The sequence below is a fragment of the Nymphalis io genome, chromosome Z (assembly GCF_905147045.1).
Source record: "Nymphalis io chromosome Z, ilAglIoxx1.1, whole genome shotgun sequence".
NCBI classification, from domain to species: Eukaryota; Metazoa; Arthropoda; class Insecta; order Lepidoptera; family Nymphalidae; genus Nymphalis; species Nymphalis io.
In genome coordinates this window covers 10,585,850-10,604,523 of record NC_065918.1, presented here as the reverse complement: position 1 = coordinate 10,604,523, position 18,674 = coordinate 10,585,850, and the positions used below count along the sequence as shown (strand labels likewise).

The following is an 18,674-nucleotide window of genomic DNA, read 5'->3' as shown; positions in this document are numbered from 1 at the left end:
TATTTTTTTTATTTCAATATAAGTTGTGCAACACGTATCACCCGCGTTAATTTGCGCGTGCATTCTGATGATTTCCAGTCTGGTTCATACAGCTTTAAAATACTAACATCGTATAGTACCTTTGTTTAAATATTTGGTACGTAAATCATTAATAAAAAAAAAAAATTAAAATGCCGGTCATGTCGTCAAGACGACCGGCCATTTATAATTTGCCGTATTGTGCAATTCTTTTTACACAATCAATTGGTAGGTTACCTATTTGGTACCTAAATATACATATTTATTAGATCGCTAACTTAAAAATTAAAGATTTTATTAGTAAAAAAAGGATTTCGATTAAGTTTTAATTATTCTGTAAAATAACTATATTTGTTATTTTAATTTTATTTTCTATCCTAAATTCACGGAATTCATTAAGTAGTAAGTACAAAGCGCCAATGGATTCTAACCATTCAAAGTATGCAAAAATAAGGAGTAGACTACGAAAACAAACCTCATCATATATTATCGTTATATATAAGTACACTTATACATAAATGTTTATAAACAATTGTAATATTTTTGACAGCAGAAATTGAAAGTTCAATTAATTAAAACGATGGAGATAGACTTGAAGGATATTCGTTATCCCTTTCGTTGGAGCACGACGCTACTAGGATATCATATATACCTTTCTACATATTTGGGAACCAATTCTACTAACAAATTTTCACTATCGCAATCGAATCGAATCGTGATCGTTGCCGTTTATCTATTCTTTAATTTAATTACCGACTATTAGCGTAAAAGTTAACAATTAAGGTTTATGGTTTTGGCATAACGACATATATGTTAACATAATACCGGTTCGGTTCCGATCGCTATAAATATAGAGTAGTAAGTGGGATTGGAATTGAATCTGGAAAATATCGGAATCATATAGAAGTTAGTAGAATTCGTCCCCTGTCCATGTTTTTATTAAATTAATCGAAAATTATGAATTTAAAAAGTACAAAGTAGGTAAACCTCAATATCAAAAACGTAAATGTCAGAAAGTACTTGTTAAATACGATGTTATTGGTTTGGTTAAAAGCAATACTTATTTTAATACATTTCGCATTTATAATGTTACGAAACACAAAGTCATTCATTTGGTTTAAAAGGTATCTCTGTAACAGATATTGCGAGTGACCACTTTTTGATCACGCGTAATTTAGAATTGGAATTATATGGATCATAGTCCACAATATGGCGACGGTTTCATGAACAAGCTTTACATAATAGATTTTACTAATTTTGGCTTCGGCTTGAAACACGGGTTCGGGGCCCTTAAAGCTGGGCTTATTTTTGATACGGCGGAGGTTACGCCCTGTCCCGATCAAAATATCGCATTAACTAAAACATGGACCTAATTTCAGAAAACGTTATTAATTTAACTTTAACTCGGAGTTTATAAGGGTAGTAGAGGAAAATGTTGATTTAAAACATTGGGTGAAAGTGATGAGAAAAGAATTTTTCGTTTATGCTTGTTGGCCCACGGTTTGAAGGAAATTCCATACAGTGGCTGTAGAAGCATTTTGCTGTTTTCACCATCATCATATATGCTACTGCATTAAAAAGGGCTACAGAAAAGTTTGTACTATCATAAATTTGATTTGTCTACCTGATTTACTGCAGGTTTTTAAACGTTAATCAAAAATAGGCTAAAAGTTACTATAATTTCTGTTGAATTTGTAATTCAAAATTACATTAAATTTGCTTGCATCTCATCTCTTCAAAAAAAAACGTGGTATATAATTTTATTTTTGATTTTATTTTTTATAGTATTCTCGAATGATAAAGTTTTAAAAATCTTATTTTTATATAAAAGTTCGACATAATGCACTATAAGGATTCGTATAACAAAAAGCATGGTTCTCTGGTAAAGGAATTGGGTAGCGTGTGCTACGTGCTAAATGTACTCTTGTGGAAGCCTGCCATATTTTAGGTATTTTTCGCGTCATTCTATTTTTCCAGTTTCCAAAGTTCGGACCAAGTTCTTTCTCTAGTTCAGCTGCCGCTTGTGACAGTGCTAGCTCTGAATCGCGCGGTGTACCATTTGATAATTTCAAGTGATTCTGTGCGCCTAATTTTGTAGATGACACTAAATTTTCTGCTTTTGATTGTAGCTTGCCGTCGTCATTAGAGTTTAAAACATTGAACGCAGTGCTGGTGTTTTTTCTAGAAAATAACAGCATTATTCTTCCAGTCGCTAAAAATCAAAATGTTAATTTCGTTATAGTGTAAATTTGAAGCCATATCGAACTTGATCCTCAAAATGGATTTCAGATTGTTCACCAGAACACGAGAACTGTTTATAAGTTGGGTACTATTAGTAAGTCCAAGAGCACTCAATATCATTAAGAAAATTTAACCCATATTGGTTTTATTTATAAATTATATACCAACACTGAAAGTAGTGTAGGTACATATACCTACACTACTTGTACATCATTATGTACAAACAGAAGCATAGCTAGGCAGATAAAGGCCCCGGTGCAGCATTGCCTAGATTGGTACATATTTCGCCAATGTATATAAATGTTGGATAATCATTTTTTTAATATAAAATATAATAATAAAGAAGTTGAATAAGAATAAATATTGGTACACAAAAATATAAAATTTGGTTCATATGTTGCGCCTAAATCTAGTGCGCCGTAAGGCCTTGCCCTATGATAGCTACACCGCTGTACATAAATCAATATTCATGGACATATTTAGAATTAAGATGTAAGCATTAATAAAAATTAACTTTAAATTAGCTTTATTTGCTCTTATTGAAAATTTCTAATATCAATAACATTAATATTAACTAACGGATCACTGTTGAAAAAAATTAGGGACCAAATAAGACCAGCAAAAGAGCTGCTCACTACAAATCTTCTTTTTCAACTTCTCGAATAAGGCAAAACGGAACAATCGCTGCTTTGTGGGTTCATCATTATCATGCATTAAAAAAATGTTTTCAATGTATGGAACAAAATATAATAAAAAATGTCCTCCAAACTGATTTCGGCCACAGCGGGCCAATCTCAAGAGAGATTAGCCAGTGCTCAGGAAATATTATAGTGCACAAGTTTGTCCGCAAACAAAGGTGGACTCTATTCCTTAGCTCTCATAATCGGATATGACCTCTCCCTGCGAGTAATCGTGTCGGCGATGCCCCGCAGGGAATTGGCGTGGAGAGCTCTTTTTGTGATACCGTCATGGTCCAAAAGAGATGGCGGAACGGGAACTTGAACTTACAGCCCCGAAGTCCGGGGCTTAAAAGATAGAACGTAACCCTGGGGCAGTAGATGCGTGAGGTGGGGGCCTCGCTTGTCCTATTTCAGACGGCCCTGAAGAGGCCCTTTTTTAAGGTCCATTGAGTGAAAAAAAAGGAATGCTTTTGTTTCAGTCGCAAGTCTTGTTATAGTTTTGGTGTTCTCTTTACTTGTCATATTACTTAATAATAATATCAAGATACCAAGAACAAAATTAATTTATTGAATAAACAATATCGGTAGGGTCGGTGGTAGATAAAGCGACTTACAGATGTCGAGTTATTAACATCATGATCGATATTTTGACAAAATTTAAATTGAGGACATTATTGTTACGATACGATGTGAACATTTTCAATATTATTCAGACGTTTCTTATTTTTGTCTAAATATGTCCACGAGTGTATGACATGGGAGTAGACTGTAGGTACTACAATATTTGTGAAACATACTACGGCTTAAAGTTGTTAAAGGTGTTGTTACGGTGGCCTTCATGGTGCTCGCGGTAACCGATGCTGTTATTTCGGATGGTGAGGTCTTTGGTGTTGAAACCGCAAATGAGGAACTTGACACGGTCAATAAATTATCTTTTTCAGTGCCTGCTATAGAAGTAGTTGCTGCATTTAGAGGTGATGATGAGTTAATAGAAGGTGATGCAGATGATGTAGTACGAGATATATTGATGCCGCCCGGTTGTGGTCCAAATGCATCTTCGTATTGAAACCTTCGCCACCCACCAGCGTTCTCCTTGTCTTCTGTATATTTATTAAATTATATTTAGTATGAAAACTGGTCAGTTTAGCTAAGTTTTAGTATTCAATGAGTTTGGGTAAAGAGTCATACTTGGCGCAATTATAAGTTTAAAGGTAGGATTTTAAGACAGTAGGTATATGTATATTGTGTTAAAGAATTGTTTAAAATATAAAGTCCTCGATGATAAATCATTCCAATATTAATATACGGAATTATATATTTTATATGTCACATATAAATGTGACAATATCTGCAAAAATCAACAATATATTTTCTCGGATATCTATGAAAATATCTATCTGATATCATAATATTGATGGGTACGTACCTTCATTGTAATAATTTCTTCGAGCGGGTATATCTATAATAATAATGTGTACTTGCGCTTAAATTATATTTTATCATACAAAAAATAAATGTTCAAAATTTTCGCTAATGATACCCATAATTGTTATAAGCGATTTCGAAATAAATTAATATCATACATAAAAGCTAACCATAATATAAGTTTGAATCTATTTGCGGGTCGCGCCGTTTCCATTTTCGCCGAGCTGATACTGCAGAAAGTATTTAGTTATTTAAATTGATACTGAACAATATATTGGTCTTTCTTATAATTACGATGAATTATATAAACGAAATTTGTAATATAAAGATAAATGTTTAAATTAAAAATAATTATTTAGTGTAAAACTTGCTTACAAATTGAATCAACTCGACGCGGCCAATGATGGACCAATGGTGTAGCCGGTGCTCTCTCAATTTTCTGGTTTTCTGAAAAAAATACAAATTTCCTGAAAGTAATCGCTTATACTCATTAATCAATTAAAACAAAGATAACAATATAAACGCCTAAAAATAATAGACATTATCAGAATATATTATATAATATGATATATAATATATAATATGTTCTATTTTTATATTATTTTACTAAATGTAAACAAGTATTACTACAGTTTACAAAATCGAATGCATCAGCAATTAAAAGATATGCCTCAATATACTTACTAGTTGTGGCACACGTTATGGACCCTTCTTCCCATAGTAATCTATTACTTTGCATTTCCTTATTCTCTCGTAGAACTCGAGTGTATTCTAAATAAAGGGCAATATGTAATTTTTATTAAATTAAGTAAAATTAAAAACACCGTTTTTTCTATAAACCTGACTTGAGAAGTTCGACAAGAAGAAGAGCTTGTTGCAGTGCTTTCTGTTCGTCGAAAGCTTCTATATTGGTCGTTGTATCCCTTTGTATCATGCCTAATACAAGACATCGATGATAATATAACATAATACACATACAAAATATATAGCGAGCCATGCACGCATACATTTTTCTCTCATCCATCTGTTTTAAACCTTTGTGTATTCATTTTTAAAAGGCGTGCATGTGCGTATTATGGCTTGAGTACATAGAGTTTGCACGATATTGTATATAAACGTTAGTATATACAGCTTCACTGAAATTGAAGAATAATTTGTGATGTAAAAAGCATTGCATAACATAAAACATTTTAAATGGAATTTCACATAAATTTATGTTCTGAAAATTGAAATTGTTTGTGTTTTTTTATTGTTTTCGTGTTATTACATTTTGCAGATATTTAAATGTGTACTTGTATGTAATTTTAACTTCAATAATCGGTTGTCTAGACCTGTTATATGTATATTAGGTATATTTTATTTATTTAATATCTAATTATCATTACAAAAAATATATTTAGATAATAAATACTCCCTTTTTTAACGCTGGAAAAACGCTTACGTGTTTCCCCCGCGGGAAAGGGGGGCTCGCCGGTGTCTAAGGCGGCGAGTGCGCCCCGAACTTCGGAATACGTACTAAAAACCAGTGGTACCGTTTCCGTATTAACGAGGAGCGCCACGGGATCGCTTGCGCATGTTACCGTGACGCTCTGACGGCCGGCCTGCCTATGCGGGCCTCCATCCTCTAGGGAGCGTTCCCAATACCTCCCTTGCCGCCCTAGTGCCGGTGGTGCCTATTACGGCGTGGGGAGAAGGTACGCATAGCGCATCTTTATTCTCCCCAGTCTAATTCGGGGGAGCGGATTTGCAGCGGCATCTTCTTCCCGTTCCAATAGACTCGTACAAGCCCCTTGAATCAAATTTGACAAGATTAAAAAGTGTTTATAGAACGTTTTCGAAAGGAAATTCTACTAAAAAAGAACCGGTTAGATAGTAGTTATTCAAATTTATCGACAAAATTCAAATATCAATAAATATCTGAGGATAAGTAATTATATTGTACCTTTTTTCAGGTTACAAAGTAGCGACATCTATTTTTTAATAGAGTATCTTATCGTATACCAGTTCGTTTCTTACAACATAGATGGCGTTGCTTTAATAAAATATTTTATTGTGATGAAATACATACAAGAAGTCTTATTTAGTGTTTTTTAGAGATAAATTAAAGGTATATAAAGGTAAAAGAAGTAATTATCATCAAAATGATCATAAATAATTAAAAATTACCGGATCTTTTTCTTTAATATTATTATCAATTACATATAATAATAATAATATTAATTTCACTTTATAATCACAACTACGCATTTCATGAAAGTAGATTAATATTTAAATATTACTAAAGTTTGCAATGTACAATTTTATAAAATCATAACGCATCAACAATTCCCTTATGACCTGAACGGAGATTCGTTCAGATCATATGATTTTTATCTTGGTTACTCAAACTCAAAATTACCCATTACTTGTAGTAATAATGTACTTTACTTTGTGAGTCATTTGAGTTACATTATGCACTTTTTTTAGATAATCGTTAACAACGACTACTTTTTAAATTATATGTTAATCTGCAAAATACACTAAATATTTCTTGTATTTTAAAAAATTTTTTATTGAGAACAGCAAATTGAATAATATAACACAAAAAGAACCTTCAGCTTTTATAATATTTTGTAGTTATTTTAAAACATTTGCAAATATCGCATGTAACGCCTGTGGTTTTCGCTGCGCAATAAATAGCTGCGTACCGAGACGTTATTACTTAACAGAACTTTGACACCTTTTGTGCGAACTCCACATAGTAGTAGGCATAGGCTCTGTACCTGGTGCGCGGCAAGCGCATTTTCGTCGGTAACGCCCAATCGATAAAGGTCAACAGCGATCTACCTCTAAAACCTCAGTGTTCCGGACGGGAGCAACGACCCATACGCGACGTCAGTGGTGACTAACGCTGATTGGTTACTCTTCCCCCTCCCCGCTTACGCCTCATCACCCTGCGATCAAAGTTGTTACTTCCGTACACTGCCAGGAGGGAGGAATAGATATAAGATGCGCAATTTTGTACTATATGTATTTCGACTAAAACTGCCAAATCGTGAAGACCTTTTAGAACCGTGTAATAAATATTGTGGTCCCGAACCATTAAACAAGCAGATTAAAATCACTGTAAGTTAATAAGGGCTTTATATTTTTTAATCCTTACCAACATCTCTGGTCCTTCGAGCCGGATCCGAAACAATCAAGAAACGAGGCCTCAAGAACAAGATGTCCAAACTCTACAGAGCTGAAGTTTTAGGAACCAAAGATCTGGAGACAATATACGATCCAGAGGCCAAAAGCCTTCCAGCACACCTTACTCAGTCCAACCTCTTTATATTTGCAAACATTGTATCCACGATCACCATGGTCGTAGGTCTTGGATGTTTCTAGAACCCCACGCTAACTTGAGATATCGTGGAGAGCACACTTCCTCATCTAAGATCGCTCAAATTGCTCATCAGAATTTCAAACTTCTGGAGCGATAAGCGAGGAGATTCAAGCCTAAAAACCTGAAAAGATGCCTTGTTCATGGACAGCAATTACAAGCTCTTCTCTAGATAGGTGTTTGCCACGTTAGCAGATTAAAGAGAACAGCAATGTGACGATAGTACAACAAGAACAAAGAAGAAATCTATAGTACGACACGATTAATGAACTTGAAGTACAACTCATTCAGTCAAAAACGAGCCGCCAGCTGAGCTCGCTCAACAAAACGATTTCCTTAATTTTAAGAAACGCATACAAATATTAGTTCGAACAAACATGATACTACTCACTAAGTTTCAAGTCAGAAAAGCCACAAACATCTTTCAATGCAGCAACATCCTCAAGTTTAATAATAACCAGCAAGAAGCTAGTAAATGTGAGAATCAAAGAAGCGAAAGGCGACGATGTATCGTGAAAGACGTAAGACAAGGCGTTTTAAAATCACATACTACACACCAGAGAACGTATCATCGTAGTTACAACCCAATCTACGAAGACATCAAGGGTACGCCAACGGAAAAGGATCCAACGCCATCAGAATAGAATATATGAGGCACAGTATGACTAGGAGTCGGTCATCCTCATCAAATGTGCGACTGAATGTGGGTGAAAAATCTACAATAAGATAGCGTATCCCATGCATTGGTTGCTACGACATCTAGTTTCATGAAAAACTTCGTATTTTGCATCGACAACAGTGAAAAAGAGTTGGGAACACTGGTGAAGAGGATATAAATAACGACCAAATGGCGACGAGATTCTGGTTAACAACCTAAAAATGGCGATATATATTAGAGATGATCCGAGTAGGACAGACTAGTCGAAAACCATCCAAACTGGCTAAGAATTAATCCAGAAACCTAATTTCATCAATTTGTAACCCTAAATTGAGTTTATGCTGCCTGGTAATAAAAAAGCTACAGACAACACGGCTATGGAGATACAACAAAATAATAAAGGAATAAAAAAACCGTGGCTGGTACAGAACAAACCAACGACGATAGAATTTTAGATAGACACTTTCGGTCAATCTCACTTTGAATTGGACGCCAATGGTATCTCAAAGCAAAGTTCCGTTAAGAAGATGAAAAAAACAGATCTTTGAAAAATTGCTCGAAGTTTCGACTCACGTTTCGAAGTCTCCCTGGTAAAATCGAAGCCGTTAACCATTAGTTGGGTTCCCGGGATATAGAGAACCCAACTAGCGGCGTTACGGCGGGAGGAGAAGTGCGCATAGCACCGACGCCTTTTGCCCGGATCGGTGGAGGCACTCTCCTCACGCTGCCGCACCGCAGCTTCCTCTTGTGACATAACTCTCTCAGAGAAGCAGACCATCGCCATCCAGCACATCTCGCTGCCGAGCATAGCGTTAATCACGCTTGACAGCTTTTATCGACAACATTAGGTACATAGTTATGCAAACTCAGGGTGGGGCAGATGAGTTCAGCTGCTCATGAATATATGGTTGCTAGGAAATCATAAATATCGAATTAGTCAGTACATTACATTTTTCATATGTCCAATGTTCCTATTTGTGTAAACCTTTTCTGTTTACTGAATATTTCTATTGTCGGAATGTAGGTACTTATATTATTTTGGTACCGTCATGTCGTTGGTGGACAGAAAAGTAAAATAAGTTATTAAGTAAGTTAATTTATTAAGTTAATTCATTAGTAATTGAGTGACTAAATTACATCAATTTATAAGATTTTGTGTTCTATTTTTATAAAGACCATTTCGAGATTTTTATAAAATGGTAAATAAGTAACAGCTTAATTTTTCATTCATCTTTTTGAAATTTTAAACAATGTATTATAATACTAGGACTTATTACTACTGTAGTGTGTTGTAATAATAAAATTTAATATATATAGCGTCCAGATGTAACCTAAATTAAAAAAAAATCAATTACTTATTACCAATTTACCAACCAACCAAAAAAGTTAAACACCAAATCAATCAATTACTTACTCAGTTAATTATAAGAATCCAATTAAAACAAAACAAACAGTTTTGCCAAATTACAGGTCGCTCCAATACCTTACTGTCTGAGAACCTAAAAGCAAAATTAATGGCGGTTCATATTATGTTTCAAATTAGCGCGTTTTTGTTTCATTTCTATCTAGCCAGTTGTAGGAAAAGGAATCGCTCAACTGTGTGTCGTGCCTAGACGACCGAGCTTCACACAGCTTTTAATTTTATAGCGCCATCTCATTTAATTTTGAGGGACCAGTGGGTTATCATACATATGTGACAGAATGCAAGTACACAAAAATGTAACAGATGGCGTTATATGACATTGCCACGGAAGCAAATAGAAATAGGCTCTAATAATTAATTACTTATAATTATAATAATATTTTTTTTGACATTCCAAGCCATAACAATGATCGTTTTTTTATTTTGCATTTTGGTGCTTTGCAGAAATTTAAACTATTTTATAAAATCAAAACTTCTTACTTATTAATTTAAAAACTTGCGAAATGTAACAAAAAATTAGCAAATTTTATTCACAAAATTCATTAATAATCAAAGCAAAGTCCACTAAAATTTAAATATTATTAGCTTGATAAATAATGGTCTAATGAAGATATTTCTTCCAATAATTATTGGAATAAAAATAAAATCATTTAAACGATAACTTAGAACAAAGAGATCAATATTTGACAATCGAAACCATTGAATAAATTCAATATTCGAAACACAAAAAAAATTAAAAAGATAGTTTTCTTTCAAATGTCAAATTTCCATTAATCTAAGAAAGAATTAAAATCTACAATTTATTTAGTCTCTTCGAAGTTTAGATTTACTATTTATTATATATTAATTCTATAAAATAGAATGTTTGCAAACTAAAAGGAAAATAAAAATAGCTTGAAGCGCCATCTATGAGCCTTATATAGCTATTAAGAAAGATCGTGCCGTTACAATGTAGTTACCCATTTTTGCCGCCAGAAATATAACATTAAAATTTATAAAATTTAAATTTATTAAATTTAACATTTGTCAAAGACTTGCTTTAAGTGTTCATTTGTAGTTAGAATATATGCTTTTTGAATTTAATTGTTTTCATATTTTAAATTTTAAAGGAACATAAAACAAATCGAAACATATAACGCCATCTTTTGTCATTTTTTAACTAATTTAACTTTATATGTGATGACCCCATGGTAGCAGCAATGTTATAAATATTAAACAATGCAAACAGCGTCATCTATTTCAAACCATAAGTATTATAAGCTACTAATAAAAGATGCACGTTCGTTTTGCCATCTATCGTGAAAAGGTGTCAATCGCTGTTATTTTGACCTGATTGCAAATAAAAGGGTTATTTGACTGAATCGTCATAATCTTATATTTAATAAAAATAATAACATACAGGTACATTTAAAAAAATATAGTTTTGATATTTTTCTTAAAATGTTTGATTTATACATAAGCGGGTAAATATTAAAAATAAGTAAGTGTGTATGTATGGTATATTCTAATTTTTGTATTCATTCATTTATTTTACCATCTTGAATATAATATAAATGAATATTATTATTTGTGTGTATATGTATGTGTGTGTTGATAATTTTGGTTGTGTCAAATGTGTCGTTGCTAACTATGCTAATTTCATTTTTTTTTAATATATTTACCGGGAGGGCAAATGACTCTACTTCACCTGATGGTAAGTGGTAGTAGAGTCCAAACGCGACGACGGCCAGTACAGTCGGGAAGAATGTTCATAATATAGTATCAATAAAACCAATCATATAATAAAAATAAAATTATAAGAATAAAAGCAGAATATTTAAGATTTGTTTATGATTGCTTATTTTCTAGTTAAAAATCGAATAAAAACACCAATTATGTTACATTACTTTTTATTTTAAATGATAAGATAAAGCATAAAACTAACGCATAACACATCACCAGTATTAGATCGGTATATAAATAAATTATAGATTATTTATAAATTAAACAACTAATATTCGTTACACTAGCTCCATCTCAAACACTTCACTGTTAATAATAATTACAAATAAAGTAATAAACTAGAAATTCTGTCATTTTCCATTGTCCATAAGGTAAAAACTTACCTTATTGGATCTTTATTTTATAAATTACAATTTTTGCTTTTATTTTATAAAAATAATGTGGAATCTTATTTTTAGTACAGTTTTTCGGGGTCCACTTAAAAGTGAGTAAATATAATTAAAAGAATATTTTATATATTAATAGATCGTATTTCTATAACCAAAACATTAAAATTAGTAAAATGCTTGGATGCGAGCTAAGTATTATAAAATTATTTGTGCTTATAATGAGTCAATAATTAATTTGCCCTTTAATTCGTCAGATATTATCGAGATTATAAAGTATCCCGCTACTACAGAGAAAATACTTCTACGTTTTTATTAAGAAAGGCGATGGTCAGCCAAGCACTAGATCAATGAATTATTTCAATAGTATAATGGTTCCCTACGTTATCTAGGCAACAGCTACAACGCAGTGGACCCTAGGTACTTAGTATAGATTATAAAAGTTAAATTAAACATACAGTTGTTAACAGACTTTGCTAAGAAAATTGTTGTTATTTAATTTCCAAGTTTTATCTTTTCTTTGCATATAAATTGTTTAAATAATCTTTGTTTTTCGTTGTTGTTTTATTAAAATATCAAATTATCTAAGTAACCTATTATAATGTAAGGAGTTGTTACTACTAAGCAGTATTTTTTAAAAGTATAATTTAATTAATCTTTATATCAACGTTTCATTTGACAGCTTATATACTCATATAGGTATTGTACACAAAATTTTCTATGATCGCACTATAAGATACATTTCTTGAGTTTTATATAATAGATTTGCGAAAAAATTTTTACACCTACTTGTGGCTTAGGAATGACTGAATCAAAAAATTGTCTATTAATATTATTTAGTCTAGCAACAATTTATTTACTTTTATCACAAAACCGGGAGACATCTTAAACTTGGAGGTTATAGAAAAAATAATATTATACACTAATGTAGAAAGATAGGGTACATTTATTGATTGGAAAAATTTGAATAATTAATTATTATTGCTAATTTCATATAAATTCAATAAATCTATTGGAGTTATCATAGAGAACAATATGTTTTCAGTCAAACTTAATATTTGATCGATAGGTATTAGGTACACTTAGTTATGTAAACGAGAACCAATACACTTGATTCAAATACACAATTCTTAATTTTATTCGTACTAGCATATATTTTTAAATAGCGTTTTGATATGAAATTATAATATAAAAAACACTTTTAGGCCACATGGAAGTCCATTTATATGAATTGGTTCTCGTTTCTATTGCTAATCTTAATTACTTTGTATATTATACGGCAGAAGACAGTTTTATTAACATCCCTTGAAGATTTCGAGTATTCTTATTATTACCTTACGGAATTGGTGAAGTTTGCTTTTAGGTGTTACTTTTCGACAACGTTTCTTAACTTTTAAGATCTACTTCAAATAAATAAAATAATCTTGAACGCAGCTATATAAATTTATGAATAAACAAGACATTAAACTTTTAAATACTGTGCAGACTAAATATAAGAGATTTTATTAATTTTATTTCTTATGTCAAGAAATTCAGTTGATTCTAAAGTAACGATATTTTTCCAAAACTGACTATTTAAAGATAGAAGTAAGAAATAGCTGGGACTTCATCTCAAAGTGCCTTTGACATGTCATAATCAATCCTTATATTAAATTCACTTCTAATAAAATAATTACCAAGATTAGTGAATAAAATAATTGTTGTACCTAACAATACAATTTTTAAATATACTTGAAAAGCTATTAATTCTGATCATAAAAATTAAGGCAAATTCATATTATATTTATATTTTCCTTAAGCTATGTCCTCTAGTATATTTTCTAATCACGTTCACATACTACGAATTGCATCACTTTTCAATCATCTCTTTCTACCTCTAACCTGAGGCAACTCTAAGGTTGTATAACATACGTGAACTACTCTACATTAATACTTATAGAGTTTTGATGTAATTGGCTAGAAAATTGAAATAATTTATTCTTGAGTTTCGTTTTAAGCAGCATGATATATTTAAATTTCAACTTTGGAAATATGATTTTTTTTAATGTGTGCGTTAATTGACTTGATTCGTCCGCATTTTATTCTATATCGAGTAAAATGTAGAAAAAAAGATGTATTTATTTTTTAGGCAAAAACAAACAAATATAGTGTTCCTGTGCGTAGCGTATGAAAACTATACTGTATACAAAGCTGGATGGTGTATAGTGTCTGGAAACGGTCTAAATGTTTGAGTACGTATTTAAATTCTAGAGATTAGGAGTAAAAAGACAACTGGATATTTCATAACGCCGTGTATATGTTTATCTAACAATATCTAATTTTATTTATCTAATGTTAAACGTCTTCAATTTGCCAAAACGTAACGTACCCGCTTAATAGCTACACTTAAACAATAAAAATCACAAAAAAAAATTCGTTGTCAACTTCGATATTATTGCTATCGTTGTTATATTGCTTTTACACGTTTTTCATAAATATATTTCTTATAACACTACCATTTTTACTAACTTGTGACATACTTCTATCTTAAGCAAAACGTCTTACAAACCTATACGCGATAACTAAATCATCGACACACCTACAAAAGTTAAGTAATACAAAAATATTAAATATATCATTTAATACATTTTTAATTAATAGAAATTCTGGTGCATTGATACAAACTTTTTTTTTTAAATCTATACTGTGACTCTATAGCATTTTAGCAACAAACAATTATTTTTTCAAAAATATTAAAATGAGCTAATAAATAATTCCTTTTTTATGTCGAACACATATAATAATACCTTGGTTTTTGATTGGAATCGATCATGTTGTAATTAATTAATGTTGTGAAAAAAACTTAACAGAGTCACAGCTGACAACATTTTAAACACATTATTAGCCTTAAAATAACAGTCATTCCCAATATTTAAATAATAAAAAAACAACTTATTTTTCATCAATATATATAAAAATTAACCGCAATTTTAAACATAGTTTAAAGCGCCTTAACAATATAACTGCACAAATATAAAAAGTAAAAACGAACAGACATTACTGGAAAATTAAAACTGTAATAAAAAAAAACATGAAGACTTAAATTATTATATTTTAAAATAACGTTTTAACTTTTTGTATTGAATTTTTCAGTAATTTCTGATTTTAAAAAATATGACTTGATAATTAATTATTACTTGATACGTTATTTTGGGATAGTCTGTATAATGAGATGAAATATACTCTGATGTAAGTCAAGTCAAGTCAAATTCAAGTCCACACACTGTTTTACTAAAATTTTAATTGATAGCATTCTACTCGCATATTGCGCAATCCTTTACCACTAATTCAACGCCACTTAGACTAAACTAAAACTAAGTCTTAATGAATATTAAAGTAAATAATATTGCTTTTATGATGTTAATTAATTAGACTATAACTAGATATAAATTATTGCTATAATGTATTATTGCTTAGATATTGCTAATTTGGACAATCTTACTTGTATTATATCACTGTAATTGTGTTTTTATATTTAATCTATAAACTTTTAAAAATTTCTTCTATTTCGTATCATTTATATACAAATGGCAAAAGGAACCTATGAATTATCGCGATGGAGCCTTACGCGTGTGTGTTGAAAACTAACGAATGAAGTATTTTTATTTTTGAGCTTCTACGAAGTTGTAATTGAAGAATGTAAATGAATACAAAATGAATTAACATTGTATTCGTTTTGCATTTTAAAATAAAAACTGAAATTGTCGAATTAAGACTGTTTTTTTTATTTCATTTAAAAACAAAACATGATTATATATATTTTAAAATGGTGAACGATAAAAATTGTAGTAGTTCTATCGTAATGATACGCTAATTGGCTTATCAAAACTCAAACAGATCAACAAATATTGCACATCGACCTTTGAAAAGAGACAATCGGCTAATTTCGGCTTCGTAAAGCGTTATCTGTGTCGCATACTACCTATGTGACGTTTCTCAGTTTGTTCAACTGCTCTGGAGTGCGGTCGCGTCATATTTAAAATATTTATATTGAGTTGTAAGCCCCCACCTTTTAATAATTTAAAGTTGTACGATGGCATCTTTGAGTCTACATTCATCATTCGCACTGCGAAACATTGGAATGCTTTGCCTGAGTCCGTATTTCCCGATAGATGCAATGTTGGTGTCTTCAAATCCAGAGTAAACAGGTTTCTTATAGGCAAGCGTGCTACATCTTAGACCGTGTCGATGCTTAACATCAGGCAAGTCAGCGGTCAAACGCTGGCCTATTAATAGTAAAAAAAAAAGTGTGCTGTTCTGTTCTAGTTATGGACAACGTACTCTGCGTTTACACACCAGACCAGAACACATCACAAATCACATCATGAATCATAACAAATTTGTTGAAATATATGATACAAAAATGATCTTTTTATTTTATTTTTTCATAATCTAAAGGCAGCACAAGCAGCAAAGTATAGAAAGAATTGGTGTATTTTATTCAATTACACAGAAACTCATAATTGTTTTACAACTTCTAATAAATACCGGGCTCTTAGTGTTTTGTGTAGCAGAGATAACGCTCTATTAAGCCGAAATTAGTCGATGGTCTCTTTTCAATGGTCGATATGCAATATTTATTGACGGGTATTTATATTATGTCTTTAATTACTAAAGCAAACATTTCTTAGTTAAAATTCGTTACAGATTAAGAATGATTAATTTTGACGCACACTATATTTTTATGTAAATTAAGTTTCGTCATTATCAATTTTACTTTTTTTCTGTAAATATTCGTTTAATGTATATATATATTTTATAATTATTTCTTGGATATGATAAAGCTAACTTGCAATTTCACAACGCATGTTTTGTTTTTAAAATAAATTTGTTTGTTCTTAGTTCAGTTAAAGAGCAAAGATTATTAAAAATATATTTAAATGATGTATTGTATCAATTATTAATATTTTTTTTTACAGTGGAGTGTAGTTTAATTTAAAGTTTTTCTATTATTGTAAAATGTACTGACGATATAAAACGTAGAATTATTTTAAAGAAACATAACTTTTTTTTTCTTTTTACATTCCGTATTATTACTTTTTTAAAAAATTTCTTTTTTTCTTTGAAGACTTTTTAGTCTATTTAACATTATTTGCTATTATAAATAAGTAATTATAGCGATTATAAGACTACATCTATAATTGTAAAGAAGAAAATTTGGTACACAATTAAATATTTACATTAAAATATCGTTATATATTTTTGTATATAAATTGGTTTCGTCATTATCATTATTGCTTACTATCACTAGCTTAACGTTTAACCTCTACAACTACAATAACGTTAGTATAAATATTTGAATAAAATATCTCGATTAAGTTTTTTTTTAAAAGCCAATACTTAAGCATCTACGAAGACAAAAAGGGGCTAGATAGATAATATTACTAGGGTTAATTGAAGGATTATGTTTAAGAGTACAAACACTAAATTCTACACGATTGGCTTAGAATTTCAATAGATAAAAGGAGGAATTAGAAAAAGTGGAGGGTAAGTGATTGAAAGTATAACTAATGAAGTCACTATAACGTATTATAATTTAATTTTGAAAAACAATATCACAATGTAATAATAAACTTTACAATATTCGATGTTAATTTCGTTTCATTAATTTATCAATTTATTTAGTACTTCGAAGCACCAAAAATATCTACCAAATATCAATAAACGATGAATATAAACTACGTAAATTCTACCGTAATATTGCTTATAGATTAACATTATATTGCTTTTAACGCGCAACCATTGTCTGGTAAAGCTTATTCGTTTTAAAGAAATATTATACCTTTATCATAAATTAAAAAAAAATACTGAAAACGCAAATAGTAATATTTAAAATATAACAAAGAAAAAATGACTTACATTCACTAATTCGAAACAAAGAGCAATAATAAAAAAAAATATTTAAACAATACGTCACTGATGTAAGTCTATTGTTAATAATTTTTAAAATAAATTCTTAAGTCTACATCTAATTGGTGAATTATTTAACCGTACAGGAACTTTTAATAGAGGATTTTATAATTGACAGGGTTAACTGAAATTCACTGACAAAGAATTGACTCGCGAGGCTTCAACTAATACGCTAGGGTGACGTCGACGACGCAGAGGGTGGTTCTTTGAAAGTATGTCATCAACACTTTTACGTATGAGTATAAATATCACATTGCAGATCGTTATTACGCCGTTACAGGAGAATCATACGATTTCTTAAACCCTCTGCGTAGTAGACGTAACACTTTTCTACGAGAGCTACGGAACGCTACGGGGATAGGATAAAGTCTGCTGCGTCCATCGACAGCGGTGCGCGACTTGATAATACCTACATTATTATTGCTTTTCGAATACCCATTTCTTCCGAACACCTCGTGCTCGCCTCAGTAACCTAGTGTTAATGCTACCTTATTCTAAACTAGTTTATTGCCAGTTACGTTCGACTTGACACTATTAACACACTCAATCTAAAGGCATGCTCGCTGAGTGACGCGGCGAAGCCCGTCCCATATAGCCGTCGCGTGGCTTGCCGCCGCCCGTCCATAACCGTTTACTTCAATCATTTTAATTGTATATATTAGTAAAGTATTTATCATAGAAATATATTGCATTATTAAATCAAATTAAAGATTTTTTATATTGTTTCTTTTTTAATACAGAAGTATGATGAATGACTGCGATGACGTAAGGCTATATATCGCAAGTGAGGGGGATTGCGTGCTGAAGG

The 18,674-nt window shown here is 31.1% G+C and overlaps 1 protein-coding gene across 3 annotated transcripts; it reads right to left on the bottom strand.

The window, feature by feature from the left end:
* Positions 1-1,798: 1,798 nt before the first annotated feature.
* Positions 1,799-5,506, bottom strand: LOC126780790 (uncharacterized). 3 transcript variants are annotated; one of them, XM_050505496.1, is made up of 7 exons: positions 5,205-5,506; positions 5,049-5,135; positions 4,740-4,811; positions 4,535-4,594; positions 4,366-4,398; positions 3,737-4,039; positions 1,799-2,230 (listed from the first exon to the last, which is right to left on the bottom strand). In XM_050505496.1, exons 1-7 carry the CDS (start codon positions 5,386-5,388, stop codon positions 1,839-1,841), a joined length of 1,131 nt encoding a protein of 376 aa, XP_050361453.1. In that variant the 5' UTR covers positions 5,389-5,506; the 3' UTR covers positions 1,799-1,838. The 3 variants fall into 3 exon arrangements, with proteins under 3 accessions (XP_050361453.1, XP_050361455.1, XP_050361454.1); XM_050505498.1 differs by having other exon boundaries at positions 3,884-4,039; XM_050505497.1 differs by lacking the exon at positions 5,049-5,135.
* Between the last annotated feature and the right edge of the window lie 13,168 nt (positions 5,507-18,674).